At 33.0% G+C, this 19,800-nt stretch overlaps 1 protein-coding gene and 1 pseudogene across 1 annotated transcript; both read right to left on the reverse strand.

The window, feature by feature from the left end:
- Positions 1-4,558: 4,558 nt before the first annotated feature.
- On the reverse strand, positions 4,559-4,787 carry LOC132643129 (small nucleolar RNA U3; annotated as a pseudogene).
- A 3,956-nt stretch (positions 4,788-8,743) lies between these two features.
- On the reverse strand, positions 8,744-17,909 carry LOC132640559 (tRNA threonylcarbamoyladenosine dehydratase). The gene is made up of 11 exons (XM_060357179.1): positions 17,735-17,909; positions 17,126-17,169; positions 16,938-17,016; positions 16,271-16,418; positions 15,209-15,421; positions 14,332-14,466; positions 13,536-13,670; positions 13,152-13,367; positions 11,516-11,640; positions 10,533-10,590; positions 8,744-10,262 (listed from the first exon to the last, which is right to left on the reverse strand). Exons 1-11 carry the CDS (start codon positions 17,848-17,850, stop codon positions 10,131-10,133), a joined length of 1,401 nt encoding a protein of 466 aa, XP_060213162.1. The 5' UTR covers positions 17,851-17,909; the 3' UTR covers positions 8,744-10,130.
- Between the last annotated feature and the right edge of the window lie 1,891 nt (positions 17,910-19,800).

Here is a 19,800-nt window from a genome sequence, read left to right on the forward strand (position 1 = left end):
GAGAGAGAGAGAGAGAACTTTAATGTAAATTTCTATTACAATGTTCTAGATCTCAAAAATCAACCCTTAAAAGTAGGGAAATGTCCTCTATTATAGTTTTGTCTCATGGGCCTTACATACAACAAAGCCTTTTTAGAATAGAGAAAACCCTAAAAGGATAAGGTAGGGTCGTATGGTCTGACACCCGTACGGTTGTCAGTACAAAATGACAGAACGGTCTTGACGCGTGGCAGTTCTGCAACTGGTTAACCGGACCAACGGCCACGTTCATTTCGAACATGAAGAAACCGGACTAACGGCCATGGGAACTTGACTTGGAGAAATCGGACTAACGGCAATGCTGAGTTTGATCCGGAGACACCGGATCAACAGATTTACTTCTCTTTTCTTGGATTAGCCACATCCGGTGCAATCCCCCCGGTCTGAAGAAAAGACTGATCATACTCGTGCTCATTTGGTCATACCCTCGGCCCCCGGTCTCACCGGTCTTGCATATATCCGGTTTTTACCGTATACAGAACTTGATCATATGATTGATAAATCTATGTAGATATGTCATAATATGTGAATACGGTTTGCTTACGTTTGTAACGATGTATAGAATTATGAATTATGGGAATACAAAAGATTAAAGTTTCTCAGATGGGCCAGTGGTATCTCTTCTTTTTCAATTATTGTGGTACTTTTTTCGTTTTAATTTGTCCCCAATAATAATATCTTTTTATATTTAAAAATAATTTAAAATTTTTAATATTAACGAGATAATTTATAATCAAACTCCAGATATATCTATGATTTATTTTACGCCATAAATTTCAAAAGACTTTCTTACCTTCTTCACCCTTGTAACCGATGTAAGAATCACATTAATCAAAACGGAAAGAGTAATAAAATGAAAGTTGCAAAAAGCAAATAACGTGTTTGTGGAGGATAATTAATTCACCATTTCTATGTGTGGCGTATAATGTCATATGGTACAAGTTATCACGAGTTTTCTTCCACTAATAATAATGTGGCAATGACTTTGAAAACTCTCCACATTAGATTCTTTTATAATGTCTTGACTTCAGTGTAGGGAAACTCGTGTAATTGTTTAGCCCGGAGAGTGAATTTTATTATTATCTTCAGTTTATATTAGCTGTTATCCGATAAATTTAATTTGTCCTAAAATATTTGATGTTCTAGAAAGCATTTATTATTATTTTTTTCCCAATTTCATCTTTATTGGTTCAATTAATTGAGTATTATTTAAGTGAAATGTTTAAGGGGTAGAAAAGGGTAGCTTAGCCAAATACTCTTATAATTCAAGCTATTAAGTATTTTAGATAAAGGGTCAAAAACACACCCCAACTATCACTGTTTTTTGAGTTTCATACATAAACTATCAGAAGGTTGAGAAAACTACCTAAACTATCACTATCTAGTTTGCAAAACACACCTCAAATTATTTTTTAATGTCACGTGATCTACACTCTCCATTTTATATAAAAATGTTTCCAATTGTTGTCCACATGGATAAATAGTGTCACAATGACACCTACATGAAATTTTTTTAAAAAAAACTATTTGTTTTAAAAAACAAACTGAAAAATATAATTTCTGTAAAAAAAATATCAAAAATTATAGAAAATTAAAAAATAGTTTAAAAAATGGAAAAGTTATTTAAAAAAAAAAAAAAAAATCAACTTTTCCAATTTTTTTAAATCATTTTTTTCTGATTTTCTAAATATTTTGATATTTTAAAAAAAAAAAAATCAGATTTTTTTATAAAAATCCAGATTTGTTTTTACAAAAAAATGCTGATTTTTTTAAAAAAAGATAATGCAGTTTTTAAAAAATATATATATAGTTTTTTTAATAAAAAAATATTATTTTTTAATTTCCATGTAGGTGCCATCATGGCATTACTTATGTCATGTGAAAAAAAAATTTGAGAAAATTTCAGCTTCACTTGCCTTTTGGAGAGTGAGTTCACACATTTAGTTCAGGTATGTTTTACAAACTAGATAATGATAGTTTAGGTAGTTTTCTCAACCTTATGATAGTTTAGGTATGAAACTAAAAAAAAAGTAATAGTTAGGGTGTATTTTTGACCCTTATCTCAAGTCTTTTTTCAAGGGATGTGTAAAAATCTTAAAATACACATGATATAAAACGGAGGTGGTATATTAATTCTTAGAAGAAGAAAAAATCTAGGTGATCGATCATATCCACCAAAAGATGTGATATGATGTATGAGATCCTTCCACCTTAATAGGCCCTACGAGACACGAGTCCGTACTAATTCGTGTCTCGTACTAATCGAATTAGTAAGCATCGAATATCTCGGATGATGATAAAAAAAAAAAAAAAAAAAAGATAAATCATGACTTAATTGGATGTACTACGAAATATTTTTTTGTCAAAGGATTTACTAGGAGATTAGTTGAAGTGGCCCAGATATCCGTGAAACACAGTGTACAGATCAACAGTTGCAATAAATAAATTTGAAAATGAATGCATGCAACAACCCGTAGCAGGTTCATTTGTTTCCATTCAATTTGATGCCTTCCTTACAGCAGACATCAATCAAATAATGCCATTGTTTCCAGATTTGAATATTAGATCCCAAATCTTAATCAGAATTATGCACTGAAAACTAACGGTAAACTAGTCTCAAGTTGTGACTGATCCAGAATTTAAACAACATCATTTCTATGATCCATATATATATATATACACACACACTAACTATAAAATTATTGTTTTATAAAGGTACATATAATGTTCAATTCTAAATCATTGAGTTTTATCGCACTCGTTCGAATCCACCATTAATTATAATGAGGTATGTTAGGATAAGTTGCTAATGGAACGAGTTATACTAATTGTGTGGAGGGTGCGCTATCAAAAATTTGGCTTGAAGCTCTCATTGTACCAACAAGTCAATATAACTGTTGGTGGTTGGTTACGGTTACTATCCAAAAGCTCCTATAGGTGGAATGACCGATTCAGATAATACAGACGAGAGACAATTGACGGCAAATAAAAAGACTTTTTTTCTCTTCAAAACACAAGGAAATGCGGATAGGATAGAGTTAAAGAAATATTAATTGCTCAATTGTGCTCCTTATGAAATTGATTTTGTTTTGATCATTTGTTTAATTAATTGTGCATATATTCTAGGTTACCCTCCCATAAACCCAACAGAGAAGAAATTAGTTCATCAGCTTTAAGTGGCAGATTGACTAAAGGTATATGTTGAACAAGGAATTTGATATATTAAGAAATTTTTGGAGGATATGTGATGAAGAGAAATTGATGCATTGAACGGGCATAAGAAGTCAAAGGATTTTAATTTCCTAATAAGTCCCAACTAACTCTATGCTGATTTTGGCTGCATATCATTAAATTAAGTAACTTATATGCAAAAAAAAAAAAAAAAAAAAACAGTTGCGAGAATTATTTTAACCATAAATCTTGGAAGTTAGTCATGTGCTATCAACAATTAATTAATTTTGATCCTGAGAATATATACTGCTACATTATAATATAGTATAATTTTTTTAGACAAGTTCACAGAATGTTTGTGGTATTGTCTAAGAGTTTCGTAGCATTATACAAGGACAAGAAAATATTTTTTAATTTCACCATGCCTTCACATCTTTATCTAGGTTCAATGAACAATTCTCTTTATCTTTTGCTCCATTTTTTTCCTTAGTTCAACTCTAGGGGACCCTAAAATGTCCAGGGAAACAATTGTCAAAACCTAGTGAGGAAACTTTAGTATGGGTGTCATAGATTTTAAGGTAAATTCCAATTATGTTATATTTTGTGATGGGTTCCTAAAATAAATAAATAGAATAATACAATATTAATTTTGTCTCCATTATGCTACTACATCATAGAAAGGAATTGGAAGTTGAACGACAAAACCTAAAACGAAATATATATCAAAGGCTGTGCCTGTTTGTAGAAAACTTGGATTTCAGTATATTTATAAAATAATAAGAGGTTTGAATTACAATATTAAATTTGTATCCACACATTGTTAAGAATTTTTTTTTTCTCATTTAAGCAACTAGTGAAAATTTGACTTTAGTTTAATTTAAAGAGAAAAAACTAATATCCTAGCTGAGAGGTGGTTATCATAGGTGGTCATTGGTTCGATGTAAGATTGGGGGTAAATAAATGTTTTAACATGGTAAATACTCGCATCGGGCCTTTATAACAAATCAAACAATCTAAACTTAGCAGTTAAAAATTAAAGTAAAATACTTAATTATCACTTGATTACGTTTAAGTGATCAATATATGTATTATCATAAATATCTTGAATCCAACAATTTGGTGTAAACATAGGTGGAATGAGTGAGTTTAATACCATTGAGTCATGTCAACATCAATCATTATTGCAGAGATATTCATTATCGTGATAAATTTTATGTGCACTTGTTGTTTATACTAAATCGACAAATGTAAGATGTATATCTTTTATATACATATTTATCACTTAACTATGATTAATTCGTATATATTTTCACTTTAGTCCTTTTTTTTTGCTTCAGTTTTTTTTAGAAGTTTGTCAGACAGCCACAAACCCATCTCAAGCTTGATGGACCAGGCTCAGAATGATCCTCTAAAGCTCTCCTTAGCCACTAGGGACGATGGAAGCTGTTAATCACGCTCTAGTCTCATGGCCACAAGTTCATCAACCAGACTTAGTTTCTTGTAGTTTCTTGTCTCTTTAGAAGTCAAGGATACAATGGTACGAGCCTACAGAACAGATCCTATTCAAGTAAGGCCGTACTTTAATCTCTAATTAATGTAAACATCAGATGCGGCTAAGTATGCCATCTTCAAACCCTACCTTAATGCGGTTTCAAGTCTTCATCATCTTAAACATCAGATGCGGCTAAGTATACCATCTTCAAACCCTACCTTAATGCGGTTTCAAGTCTTCATCATCTTAACCATTCGCTTGCTCACACATATATTTCTTGGATGCTTTGGACCACATTTATAATTTATTTTGTATTAACCCATTCTCATATGAATACATAATAAATGCACTTTATACAATGCTTATCCTTCTACTTCAAGGGGGGTCCGTGGGGAATAGGTTTTGAGTATGTCAGAATAATTCAATTCCATCGAATCGTATAGAGATACTGAGATAGTATAAACGTGTGGAAAATATTATAAAATTCTGTAGGGGATCCAACTCATACTTATGCAATTAGTTTAAAAAAAATGTGCTATATCTGAAACGTACAAAACATAATAAATATAGTGAAGACAATGTAGTAGGGATTAAAAATCAAACAGTACACAACTTGATTTTGAAAGATATGATGCTAAATATTGCAAAGTTAATTGTCTTTCATATAGAGTCATTGACACAGCGTGCTATAATCGAAAATGGTCATGGTGCTATACTGCTATGAGCGGATACTTCCGGAAAAAATGGCAATAAGAGGAAGTCACCGCAACGGTACTTAATATGCTGATTATATTTGGCATTGGATTAGTGAAGATACACAAGGTTTATTCTATGAAGCTACATTATTTTAAATGGAAGCATTTAAACAAAGAATCATGTACATGTATTAAATGTTAAGCATTGTCTATTGGTTCCAAATTCCAACGTTCTTCATGCTCACTATAATTGTACATCCAAATTCTCTGACTCTTCTGGCATATAACACCTTGCCATTGCTAATTATTGCTTCACGGAGTTTATATGAAGTATTTTGTTCTCTTTTCAAATTTGTTCCATAACATTTTTATGAGATGGATATTTTGGATAACACTCTTGTAGACAATCGAACTAGAAACGTTCATGAATAGTTGAGAATTTTCAAAGTGAAGTTGCTTTAATGTGGTCCTTATGCTTCTTTCTTTTTTTGGGGGGGTGAGAATCTCCCACCAGATGTTTGGTACTTGTTTTTGGCCCACTAATTAGATTGCGTCACGTAAAGCCCATTAAAAAGGGAAGCAATCCATACCAAAAGAATTTTCCATTCTTGAGCTCGATCTTGAGACCTCTTTGGTCAGAATGATTGAGACAGCCAAAATGCTGACACTCTAACCAAAATATGGAAGCCAATGACAGCTTCCTACTCATACATTGGCATGCAACAATCACATGTTCTTGCCAAAAACCCTACCTAAAGCTATCACATGAACATTATGAAACAAGATAAGAGTCTTAAGATTTTGGTCCTAAACAATAAATAGGTACTTTATTGCTCCTTTTATTTGACAACAATATCTCACAAACTTGATGACGACGTCCATATGGATATTGATTGAACGTTTCCTGCTGTAATGGTCCTTTCTGTGCACTCATTAGGCTTTGGTAAAGAAACCCATGATTTAGCCAATCAGTTCTGATATTCACAACCAAGTATCAAAAAAAAAAATCTGGATAAATCCTAAAAGCAGAAAGAAGGTCGAAATGCAACAAGGAATAGGTCTGAGATCACTTCGAGCATACTCAGCCAGGTATGACTTTGCTTGGCTTGTCTATCTAGGCACCCTCAAAGGAGGTGTTAAGAGGAACTTCAATCTATATATAATATAAAGCTAGGCATAAACAAGGTGATGTGGCACCTCTCTATGGCCAGCATTTGCATTTATCTTTTTTCTCCTTTTTTTGACTTTTTTTTCATTTTTATTACAATTTTTGGTTGATTTCTACTACTAACCTACGGATTAATAAAAGCCTCAAAGCAATAAATGTAGCATTCAGTCCAGACCAATGGATGAATCAGCCCACGATCAATCTGTATAACTCATTTCTAAAAAATTAGAAGTAGTACTAAATACATTACTTAATTATAGGACGACGTTTAGGAAAAAGAACGCTGGGAAGATCTTACCCTCTTCGGTCTCTACCCTAAAATTGTAACAGTAGAGAATAATTAGTCATATCTAAAATAATTCCCATATCATCAAATAAGATTGTTTGACTCTTCATCTTCCACAATAATTGCTATTCCTTAATTATAAAAATATCATTTTATGGCATCAAACTTTTTCATTGTCCAAAAATTTACTCTATGAGTTTTTTTACATCTAAGGCGTATTCTCTCTAATCTATATGGATGGAATGGTTCAGTGACGCAACGTATTCTTTCATCTTCAAGGAAATATTTCACAAACAACATTGCAATACATTGTGCTTAATTCTAAAGCTATGGACCTTCTTTCGGACTTTGTTTCTATTATTTTTTTATTTCTAGAACATAATATTGTTATTTTTAGTACATGGCTTAGATTTTTTGCAGATTGGAAGTAGCTGAGTAATGAGGTCATATGGATGCAATATTCCCCTATTTTGTGGTTTGGTGATTTTATGATACTATTATTTTTGGCTTATTATTATGATTTCTATTTGTGTTATTCTCTTCTTCTTCTTTCTGTTTTGATCTCTAATGGGTACGAACTTTCTCGAATCGAAAACAGATTTTTCCATGTACTAAAGTTTTTTATCCCAATTGTTGTTTTTTCTTTTTGAAACAATTTGTACTTCTCATTTCTCTGTTAGGTATTTTTACAGATAGTGTAAGCATGCTTTTGTTGCTTCGCTATTAACTGCTAAGGTTGGAAAAATATATATCAATAATAATAAGTGAAGATGTTATTTTACAATTAGCTTTACCAAATAATTTTACATCTTTTCACTAAAAAGAGATTAGTAAATGATAAATTTCTCAATTATCAATAGGATTTTCAATGGAATTGAAGCTTGACAATTTCATTCTATTTTGAATTCTCTCTCCTTTTTCAATGATATTGTTTTTTTTTAAATATATATATATATATATATATATATATTTTTTTTTTTTTTTTACGGTATTGGGTGTTGAATTCATAGGAGAACATTTTAAATAAAATGAGAATTTTTTTTTTAAAATTGTGAAATTTTTAGTATAGTTTCAATGATTTTGAGGATGGAAAAGAGTAACTTTAGAGTGGAGTTGTTGGTTATAAAGAATATGATGTTTTGGTGAAAGAAGAAGAAGACTAGGTAAATACTCTTTCTTAAAATGAATGGGCAAGGAAGGAAGAAAGAAAAAAAGAGAAAGAAAGGTAAAAGGAAGGGAAAAGATGGAGCAAAAATTAATCTAAGAGATTTCGTTTTTGTGCTTTTCTCCCATTTCCTTATTACTTTTGTTGTAGACGCTGTTGTTGATATATGTTCCTTTTCGAAAATCTTTAAAAATGAGAAATAATTAAAATGTAACTCTTGAAAGGCAGAGAAGAGAAGCTAGATAGTAATTTAATATATTTGATGAACAAAGAAAAACTACGTTTAAAATTTATACGCACATCGACATAAAGAGATTAAAACCCGTAAATTAAACAAAGGAAAACTATATTTAAATGATGTTTCACATAGATCATACCATTATGTAAAACTCAAAAATTTCTGAAAGACTAAAAACCGTAATTGTTAAAAAAGTTTAAAGAAAACGAATTAACCTTAGTGACAACAATAAAATACTTTAGAACATAAAATCTTTTTCATTTGAATATGAGGACTAAAAATGATTTAAAATATTTTATGATTCAAATATTGAAAATTTCTTAAATTCAATAAAAATTTTATAATCACGCGAATTAGTTCACTAGTTTTAGTATATAGAAAGTTCCAACTACCATAATTCTGCTACAGTAATCCTACTGGGGAGAATTTATTGACGTATTAAAAACAAAACATTCAATGTACTATAAATTTCAAACATAAAACATCAAATGCTTTTAAAATTACTTCTATTGAATAAGAAAATTAAGTTAGAAGTGATTATCACAGCACAAATCACTGATATGACAAAAACATCTTTTTGGATCAAATAAGATGAATGGAGACAAGCCTCAAAGTGAAGGCCAATCGCAAAGAGTTGCAAGTTCTTGATTTAGGAGACGATCACCTCAACGACACATTCCCCATGTGGTTGGAAACTCTGCCAGAGCTGCAAGTTTTAAGCTTGAGATCAAATAAGTTGCATGGATCCATTAGAACTTCAAGAATTGAAAACATATCTCCCCAGCTTCAAATTGTAGATCTATCTTACAATGCTTTGTTGGGAAACTAACCTACGAGTTTGTTTCAACATTTGAAAGTCATGAGGTCAATTGATCAAACAATAAAGTCATTAGAGAATATCTTGGAAATGGATATTATCCAAGATTGAATAACAGTTACAACCAACGGGCTGGAGCTTGAACTTGTCGGAATTTTGACTACTAGTACATTACTCTTCTTTTAACAAAGAGATTAGGAGGGCATATTCCAAGTATTATGGGAGATCTAATTGCACTTCACGTGTTGAATTTATCTCATAATGAATTCATAATGAATTCTAAGGTCATATGCCATCATCACTAAGAGATTTATCTTTTGAATCTCCGAGTGTTGGTGACTTATGACCTTGCAATTCATTATGAGATAAATTCAACACATAAAGTGCAATGAGATCTCCCATAATACTTGGAATATGCCCTCCAAATCTATAACTTAAAAGATCAATAGCGTACTAGCAGTCAAAATTCTGACAAGTTCAAGCTCCACGCGCTTCGTTGCAACTGTTATACAATCTTCATAATATCCATCTCCAAGAAATTCTAATGACCTCATTGTTTGATCAAATGACCTCATTGCTTTCAAATGTTGAAACAGACTCGTAGGTAAGTTTCCCGAGAAGACATTGTAAGATAGATCTACCAGTCGAAGCTGGGGAGACATGTTTTTAATTCTTGAAATTCTAATAGATCCATGCAATTTATTTGATCTCAAGCTTAAAACTTGCAGCTCTGGCAGAATTCCAACCACATGGGGAATGTGTTGTTGAGGTGATTGTTTACTAAATCAAAAACTTGCAATTGGTCTTCATTTTGACGTTTAGGACTGATATACCAAAATAAAAGTGTTAAAATGATTCTATATCGCACATTCCCCGACACAACAACTACAAGAAATCCCTAAATAAGCTCTTTGATATGGTCAAAGTGTTCAGCTACTTCCAAGTTGTTTGCTCCTTGAAGTATTCTAAACACCATCACCAAAGAAACCAGACTCAAAACCTTGATGATTCTCACTTCAGACAGCTTTTGAGTTTCACTTGTCTCTCTGTGTGGGATCTTCAGGTTTCCTGAACCATCCTATAAAAGCCAAACTCCAATTCTGCTCGCTTCAGCACATTTGTCACCCTAACAAAAAATTCTGGTTCTTCATCCTTTATATCTTCCAGTGACCTTGACTCGTGTTCGTCAGCCTTGAACCAGAGAATAGCAAAAGGAAGACTATTACAGTTTATAATGCAGCAAAAATAACAATAGTTTCATTAAACATCAAGCACTTCCTTTGAGTATCCAGTTTCACGAGCCATTTTGTGGGATACGTAATATAAGTTCAGAGAATTTCGTCATGACATAAGCATCTTGAATGTTTTAATCCAAAATAGAAAATTGATGCAATGTAAAATTCTACTATAATGTTGCACCGCCTCCACTACCATGCAGCAAATATGAATCAAGAAACATACCTCCTTAAATCTTAGCAGGAGTAGATTCGAAACTGAAGCTGGCTTTGTCTTATCCCACCTAAACGGATGTCAAAGCAAGCATCGCTATGAGTTGAGAGGCAGAAACCACAGAGATTGCTAAACGTAAATAGTTATGATGACCACTTTACAAAATGATGCTTAAGAAATTCTATGCAATGACAGCATCTGGAAATAAAACAGTAATCATGAAGTTAGGTCAAAATGTCATCCTTCGAGCAAAAAATTACTCACTCAGTTTCAATTTGTTTGTCTCGTTTTGACTTGGCACAGATTTTAAGAAAGTAAAGAAGACTTTTGAATCTTGTGATTTTAAACTAAAGATATACAGAATGTACCAAAATGACTTTTAATCTTGTGATCTTAAATATGTCATGTGGAAAGTTGGAATTGAAGAGTTGTCAAAAAAGGAAAGAGGCATTCTTTTTTAAACGAACTAAAAAAGAAAGTAAGATGAACAAATTGAAACGGAGGGAGTAACAAATAATATGCATGAACTTGGATGAATGAGCGGATAAAATTTGTGGAACATATTTGCGTGGTCCACTTGACCGGTATACATCTTGCACAGGATTTCCCATTTTCAGTTGAGTGAAAAAAATTATTTTAGTAACTCGTGAAACGAAAAGAAGAAATAGTATGTGACAATTTTATATCCTCCATAATCATGAATATCATATTTCACAAAGTGAAATAGTGACGAGGCATGTAGCTGATTGGATGTCTTTTCTAGAGAAACATAGTGCTTCTACTTTCTACTTTTGGTATACTTCTTGTATACGGGGTTTCATTACCCCAATTTTACCAAAATATTACATTATCACAGAAAGAAAACAATATGAGGCAATCTTTTTCTCATCGTTGAAAAGATCTCGTGTTTGCCTATCTCAGTCTCAGTTTATCCAGGGGAATGATACTGAAGTGAATAGATGTTCATTCCATCATATTAGGCTTAGCACACATACCTCACAAGCATCAACTCGTTCACTGAACGCCACATTGCACGCCCTACATCTTTAATGGATAGGTCCCTTGCACTTCTCCCATGCCACAACTCTTTGGTAATATACATAACTTCTTCAACATCTACCTAAAGAGTGATAAAACAGGGATGAAAATGTGTTTCACAATGCTGACTAACAAAAAAATGTGAAATAGCATGCAAAAGAAAATTGAAAAATGAATATTTCTAGGCAAAAGTCATAGACAGCCCCCCAAACTTTGCCACATTTTCCTCTGGGGTACCTAAACCGAGAGTTGTACCTATTGGGTACCTAAACCACTCTGAATTTGTACCACATAAATACTTTTTGCTGATGTGGCAAAAAAAGTGAAGCACCCTTTCCTTGGGCGCGTGACCCACTCTTAAATGTTAATTTTCTTTTTCTTTTTTTTTTGATTAAAAACTTACATCTTTGACTTTAATTAAATTTAAGGAAAAAAAAACATTGGCCCCACTCTTCAATCACCTCCACCCTTGCGTCAGTCATCCCCCCTCCTTCCCTCTTCGTCTTCTCCACTTCTGTCTTCTTCAGTTCTTCTTCTTCTTCTTTTTTTTTAGTTTCTTTATATTTTGTTTATAAAAATTAACTTAAAAAAAGGAGGAAGACAACTGGACCGGTCTTCCTCCTCAATTCTTCCATCCAACTATTTTCCCACCCCTCCATTTCCGGCGAAGCTCCATTTTTTCCTTGCTTTTTTTTTCTCTTCTTCTTGTTCTTCATTATAGCAGTTCATTTCTTTTAATTATTTATATAAAATTAATTTGTGAATTGGATGTTATTTCTTACCATCATTTTTTTTGTCCTTTTTAGATCTGAAAAGTAGCATTACCATCTTGTTCACCGGAAAAAATGGGGATTCACCATTACTATGACTCTTTTTTTTATCTCACCTTTTATTAAAGGTTGGTGGGTCTTGTAAAGACATTGATAGATCTAAATAAGAGAAAAAAAATGGGAATAAATTATTGGTGGGGGTGCGGCGATTAGGGGTGTTGGTTTATTATAATGGACCCCACCGCCACGTGTCACGTTTTCTTTTGACAAAGTTGCCACGTCATGGAGAGTGTAATACACTCTTAATTTTGCTGATTATTGTGAAAAAGGTACCCAATGGGATCGAATTTGGACTGGTTTAGGTACCCAATAGGTAAAACCCTCAGTTTAGGTACCCCAGAGGAAAATGTAAGTTTAGGGGACTATCTATGACTTTTGCCATATTTCTATTTTACTGATCAAAAACTAATATTTCTATTTTACTGATCAAAAACTACTACGAGGAATTTAGATCTACAATCCATACTTTGGCAAAATGAATTCAGCATTTTCATTTATATAAATGATATTGTACAGTATATATCCAGGACCCAAGAAACGAAAAATATAAGAAAAACTACAGAAATTAGAACTTCACACCCTTTAACATCATATTCTGTTTCAGTGCTATCAGTATGCAGGTTAATTCCTTTAAAGATAAAGATAGTGATGTTTGCCTCGATAAATAATATCACGAAAAAGAAAAAGCTGGGAATAGCCTATCGGCTACTAACTTGATGACTTCAAGCAAGCAAATAGAAAGTGCAAGTTCAGGACTTAGTACCTCCACTTGCATCGATGTGCCATATAGCAACTCTTCATGCTCAATAAGGCGTTGATGGAGGATTACGTAGTGATCCGTATCAAAGTTCACCACTGGTTCCATATGGACTTGCAATTCAGCTAGTTGAGTCACAACATAGGAAGCCATTACTTGCCCAAAAATTGCAGGTATAGTCCCCAGAACTGGAATGATGCGGACCCTAAATCCAGGCACTATCTGATATCCATGTTGCAAATTTTAGAAGATGCTAAACAATTACTTTTTTTCAGATCAACAGATGAATGTTATTTATACAGTTTAAAGTTTTTAGTGAAATGTGTCTATTCTCACAAGTTCTTTATAGCAATTTCAAAATTTAGCAGTTCAAAAAGGTGAAATTCTTACTTGATAATCTGAAGGATTTTCTTCTTCTCCGCTGGGCCCTTTAAAGGGAAGCAGCTTTGCCTTGGGTTTCTCTAGAGAAAATACCACAGGAATGCCACCATCAATACCATGATCTTTTCTCAAACGATGTCTTACCTGCTCAATTAGTTTTTCAAGTAATCAACTAAAAGCAAACATGAGAAATGGACAATACTAAAAACAATATTTTCCATTTGTTATGCATGGTCCAACTGTGAATCCTGAATATTCCTAAGCATATAACACCAGCATTGAACTTATAAGTCTTTCATTTTATGATCGAGTTAGTACAAGATTATATAAGTAGTTAAGATTCTGTTCACATAACACAGTCAACAGCCCATAGCCCGACAAAAAATTGGAGATTGAGTCTTTTTTTAATGTATCGTCTTTCAAGCGAATGAAATATCAGGGTAGACTATTGTTACAGACTTGAAGAATATATTCTAATATATGGAGAAACAGTCTCATTACTGGGGAGATTCATGTCCTCAAACATAGAGTTATTATTAGTGCTTTAACAATATCCAGTAAGCCAAGTGATTCCTAAAATGCTCACTTAGCTTCAAGTGTTTGGAAGACGGGACTGTCTCATCCCCAACCAAGAGAGATTAAAGAAGTCAAAATTATCTATTATATAATCTGGTGGATCAAGAAGCCAATGCTCATTTCAGTTTTTTTTTTTTTTAAATGACTCAGAAATAGAATGTGGAGCTAAAAATCTGAAAATTCCGCATGCTGCATGTATAGCGCGATAAAGCTCAACAAAATTACTTACAGCTCGAGATAGAGGGTCATTGGTGGACTCTCTTAAGTCAGCCACACGAATTCTTGTTGGATCAGCCCTTGCGCCAGCTCCAGTTGCAGATAAAACTTTCAAACCTCTTCGAACACAAGCAGCGAGAAGTGCCACCTACAAAGTATTACATAGCAAAAATTCCGAACTGAAAAAGACTCAAAAAGGTATTGTATAGAACGATAACTAATTAGAAACAGGTACTGAAATAGCCATGCCCTTGATTTACTAATTCCATTGAAAGCTTTTACATACTGTGCATCACACAATTGTTTTCTGAAATACAAGACAAAGAAACTAACAATTTCCATCGTGAACTGCATAAACTAATATTCATAAGTACCAAGCTCTTCTCTGGATCATTTTTCAAGAATTCATAATGAAGACAGTGTAAAAGAATCTTCTGGTTCAATGGATTCTATCCAAGTAAGTAAAGAGACTGCTATAATTCCAAAAAAAGTTCCAAATTGTAACTGGCCTCAATTGCGCTATGGAATCACTAAAAGAAAAGTTGCTCCCTAGAAGAGAGAGAACATTAAGACCAGCCTTATTAGTTGCATTCAATGTTTAAGAAAACAGAGAACATGGAAAGAAAAAATTCGCCATCCCCTTCCACAAGGGGAAAAACAGGTAATGAAATAAAAAACAAATGAAAAGAAAATCAAGGCTTGGAAAGGAGGCAATAATAAAACTGTAAAATCAGAGTTTATTCAACTCAGCCAGCAGGTTTTCAAAGTATAGCCAGTAATGGAAAAACTGTAATTTCTACAATCATTTCGCTTTTCAGCCAAGATATGGAAATTTCTATTAAAAAGGAGTAGCAGCAACTGTGAGTGAAGGAACACATAAACAAACCTACCTTTGTGTCGATATTATCAATACAATCAAGGACAAAATCAGGGTGGCCAGAGAGAATTTCTTCTTCAGACGATGAATCATATAACATAACTTTTGCATCTATATGGCACTCTGGGAAAATTGATTGGAAGTGCTTCTTAAGGCATAGGGCTTTCGAGGTACCAACATCCTCTCTTGTGGCAACAGCATGTCTATTTAATGAGGAGACTGACACCTTCAACATAATTAGCCGATATCAGATATTCGGAAACATAGAGGAAAAATTTCTTTTAAAGAACTTATATAACTAGAGCAAATCATGTCCACATACAACAACAGGAATGATCCTTCAACTGAGCCCAAAGGCTTAAAGTTAATTGATTTTATGGTCACACACATTGCAGCAAAATCTCCACAGAATAGCCGAATCACATTACTATTAGATAGCACAATCTTCAACTTAGCATTCAAATTTTAGTGCCTAAAATTGAAGGTTTAAATGAAAAGAATTGTATTTTTCTACACCCTTCAATATCAGGCCAGTTTGTCCTACTTGCAATTAAGTCAAAGTACAACATAGTGGATCATTTTAAATACTTTTTATTGAATGCTGTGTCCTATTCAAAATGCTGAGGCACTTCAAATTTAATAACTAAGTACCGTATGCAATATCCCATGGATTCCAGATCTTTGTAATTTCCTTGCATTGCAATATGCAAATTGGATATATTCAAATATCCAAATCATGTCTTAAACCAACATGAAGGTCTATAAGAGATAGAGAAGAAACTTAAACAGAGCTAAGTCAATAATCTATAGTAATGGAAATCATTAACTATATGCCGCGTCTCTAAATTTCAGGCAAAGGAAAAAGGTGAAATGAAATCTGAAATTTCAAGTTTATGACTTTGATCCTACTTTAAAGAATAAGGAATGGTGTAAGGGAACGTTGTAAAATGAAACAGGAGAAGGGACAGTTAAACAAATGGAGGAGTTAGAATATTCTGTGACAAAAGAAAATAACTGGCAAGAGTTTACAGCAGAGTAATATAAAAGTGAATCAAATGGCAATTAAATACGATACCTGATCGAAATCCACAAGTAGCAGCCTACCAACACCTGACCTCAGAAGCATGGATGCAGCATGACTTCCAACTCCTCCAAGACCAATTACCACAACATATGATGCAGTCACTTTATGTTGGGCTTCAAGGCCAAAGAACTGTATATTCCTAAGAGGCCAGAAAAGAGTACAAAAATAAGAGCAGAAATACAAGTGTTGCCATCAGCAGCAGCCATTAGCGGATGTCTGGAGTTGTAAATGAGCTGACTTGTTTAAAAAGCATGGGCTTAAGTTCAGCTTGGTTATTTATCAGACGAGTTGATCTCGAGCTCTACTTTGAGATCATATATCAAACAGGTTGAACTTTGGATAAACTTATAAGAACACTTGTGTTCATGAATAATTTGTTCTATATATAGCTCTGTAAATATAGTTACTGCAAAATGGTAAAACATGACAAGCTCAGTTTCTCTCGGTACATCATGTATGATATAGAGCTATTTTTCCTATCCTTCTGTGACGTTACACTTGTCCAATCTCAGAAGAGACTGGAAAACTATCCTCTATTGCTGATACCATCATTTACTCGGCTTGGCCAGAGCTAGTTCTCTTCCTTGTACTCCTTTCCTCATTAATAAAATCTTCTTTCCTTGATATAATTCAAAGGGGAAAAAAAATCAAGACTTACCTTGTTAGTTGTTCAGAAACCACTTCATCAGCCAACGGGTTTGAAGTCGTCATTCCATTACATTTGGATCCAGGAAGCTCTGATGAATGAACATTAAACCAAAGAGAACAGAAATGTCAAAACCAGACAAGTATAAACATTAAACCAAAGAGTACAGAAACGTTAAACCACAGAGAACAGAAATGTACCATTTGAATTTAGCGCCTCGCTTATATACCCTTTTCCAACACTTCTGCAAAAGAAAGTTTAGTCGTCAAACCATACACAAGATATCTAGATTATATTAAAGGACCGTTTGGCCACGGATAAGTTTACACTTTTTTCTGGAATTTTATTCGGGAAGATTGTTTGGACATAAGTGTTGTTACAATTTCCTGGAATTCGAAAAACTCCAAAACGCTGTTTTCACAATTTTCACTCCAAATAACACAGAAAAAAATCAAAAAGATCTCCAATTTGTAGATGCAAAGTAAAAGCGTATCCACAACTTCGTTTAAGCAATACACATACACACAAATTTAGTATAAGAATATACTATATATGATTTCAAAAACTTCCAACATACATCAGGGGCGGATCTACTGTTACGGTATACGAGAGTATACATTTATGTGTAAAAATCCACTATAATTATAACAAATAGTAGATACGAACACATAACTATTAAAAAAAAAAAACATAATGAGTTAATGCTAAGACCATTAAAGGTTGAATCCATAAAGTTTAGTGGGGCATGTTTGTTCAAGAAACTAAAAACATGATTTGTGAATCCAAAATGTGTATGGATTAGTAATTACTGGTTGTTGTTAATTGGGAGTGGATTGGAAAGAAGTTTGGAAATAGCAAGTGTAGCAGCAGAACCCAATAGAGCACCAGCTCCAATAAATGCTAAAATCTTTACTTTTTCTTCCATTTTCCTTCCCACACGCCGCCAGTGGCGTTTAGGTTAAACCAATGAAGGAGTGAAGGATTTTTTGGACATAGAAAGGGAACTGTATTGATGAAGCTTAATTGGGCCTGAAGAAATGGGTTTACTGTCTTACAATTTAGGGTCATTTGCACGATTGGCCTTCAAAGGCACTGGTCTTTAATCTTTGTTCCTCAAATTGGTAGTCGTTAATTTTTGTCCTTCACAAAAAATTTCTTGATTTCAGATTCGAACCCCCGCTCAATTAAAAATTAAAAAAAAATCGCAAGATAGAGTTTGGATTCTCAAGGCATCAGGCAGAGTGCAAAATTCTGCCTTGTGAAATTCCTTCTTTTTTTTTTTTTACTGAGCTGGGGTTCGAAACTAGAAACTCGAGGTATTAGGCGATGGATAAAAATTAAAGACCACCAATTTGAGGGCCAAAAATAGTGCCTTTGAAGGGAATCCGCACAAAAAAAATGTACAATTTACAATGGGGTCATTTGCACTTTGGACCCTATTTTGTGCTGGTCTTTAGTTATTGGCCTTCAAATGGACTGGTCTTTAGTTGTTAGCCTTCGCAATCAACTTATGCCTAGAAGGCCACAAATTACGCATAATATTCACTCTAGGCATAAGTTGGGTTTTAAAGAGTAAAAATGAAAGACCATCCCATTTGAAGGCCATAAATTAAGGACAAGTTCATTTGAAGGGAGAACCGTGGAATTGCTTATTTATAATGGGGACAAGTGTACAGATAGTCCATTTTAGGGGGTCACTTGCACTTCTGTTCCTATTTTGTATTGGTCTTTAATTTTTCCCCTCAAACCAAATAATATTTTCATGGGTATTAGTTTATATTTTTGAGTTATAATATCCCACAAGTTATATCCCGGGCTCTCAAAGAATTTATGTCACGCTAGGCATAAGTTCGATAGCTAAAGCCAAAAATTTAAGACCAGCCCATTTGAAGGATAAAATTAAAGAGCAATCCAATTTGAAGAACAAACCGCCGTGCAATTTAAGAAAGATTTATACTTTACTAATTTTACTTTTATTGTTAAATAACTTTTTTTCAAACTTTTTGAATTACTAGTACTCAAATTTAGATTTCAAATTATAGTTAATATGGATCATTTAACAAAATAAACCTTAATAATAATTATTAAGAATGGCATAAAATCAATATTAGATTAGTAAAAGGAACGGAGGAATATTATTTTATTACTATAATAAACAAAAATTGGGTTATCATACTTTTGTCAACAAATGGAAATATTTTTGTTTTGGTTAGTGTTCATCAACTTCCTTTTTCTCTGTAGAAAAAAATGTATTAAGTACTAGTTAGATTTGATAATGTGCGAGAAACAAAAAGAAAAAAAAAAGGATAATGTGCAAGGGCGGAGATGCTATATTTCATATGAGTTTATCCAAATTCAATAATTTTAGCTCAAATTTTACACTCCTATATTTTTTAAAAATTTATTAAATAATATAAATAATAAATTTTAAACCCAATAAATCAAAATAACTGTAATATAAAAATCCTACTTCAAATTCGTAATATTCAAATCTTAAATTCACTTATTATACAGGCATGTAAGAATACTTATAAAGTAAACTCTGTTCCAAATTAACGTCATGCTAGCTCAGCTGAAAATTAAATGTTTCTAATAACTCCCAAGTGCTTTTCTGCAAGTTGTCTTACATATAAGATAATCATCAATAATCAACAATAATTAGAGCATATGATAAGCCAACCGACGTCAATAATAATTAGAGCATATGATAAGCCAACCGACGTCAAGAGTTCCACTTGTCTATTTCAGATTGACGATGTTGTGACTTCAACAGTATTATCTCTTTAAAACAAAACTTGGGGTCAACAATCAAGATTGGTAATTGCAAACAGATAAGCGATTGATTGGCCAAGAAACTAGTTTGGTATACTATAAT

Source organism: Lycium barbarum, chromosome 5 (assembly GCF_019175385.1).
Source record: "Lycium barbarum isolate Lr01 chromosome 5, ASM1917538v2, whole genome shotgun sequence".
Classification (NCBI taxonomy): Eukaryota; Viridiplantae; Streptophyta; class Magnoliopsida; order Solanales; family Solanaceae; genus Lycium; species Lycium barbarum.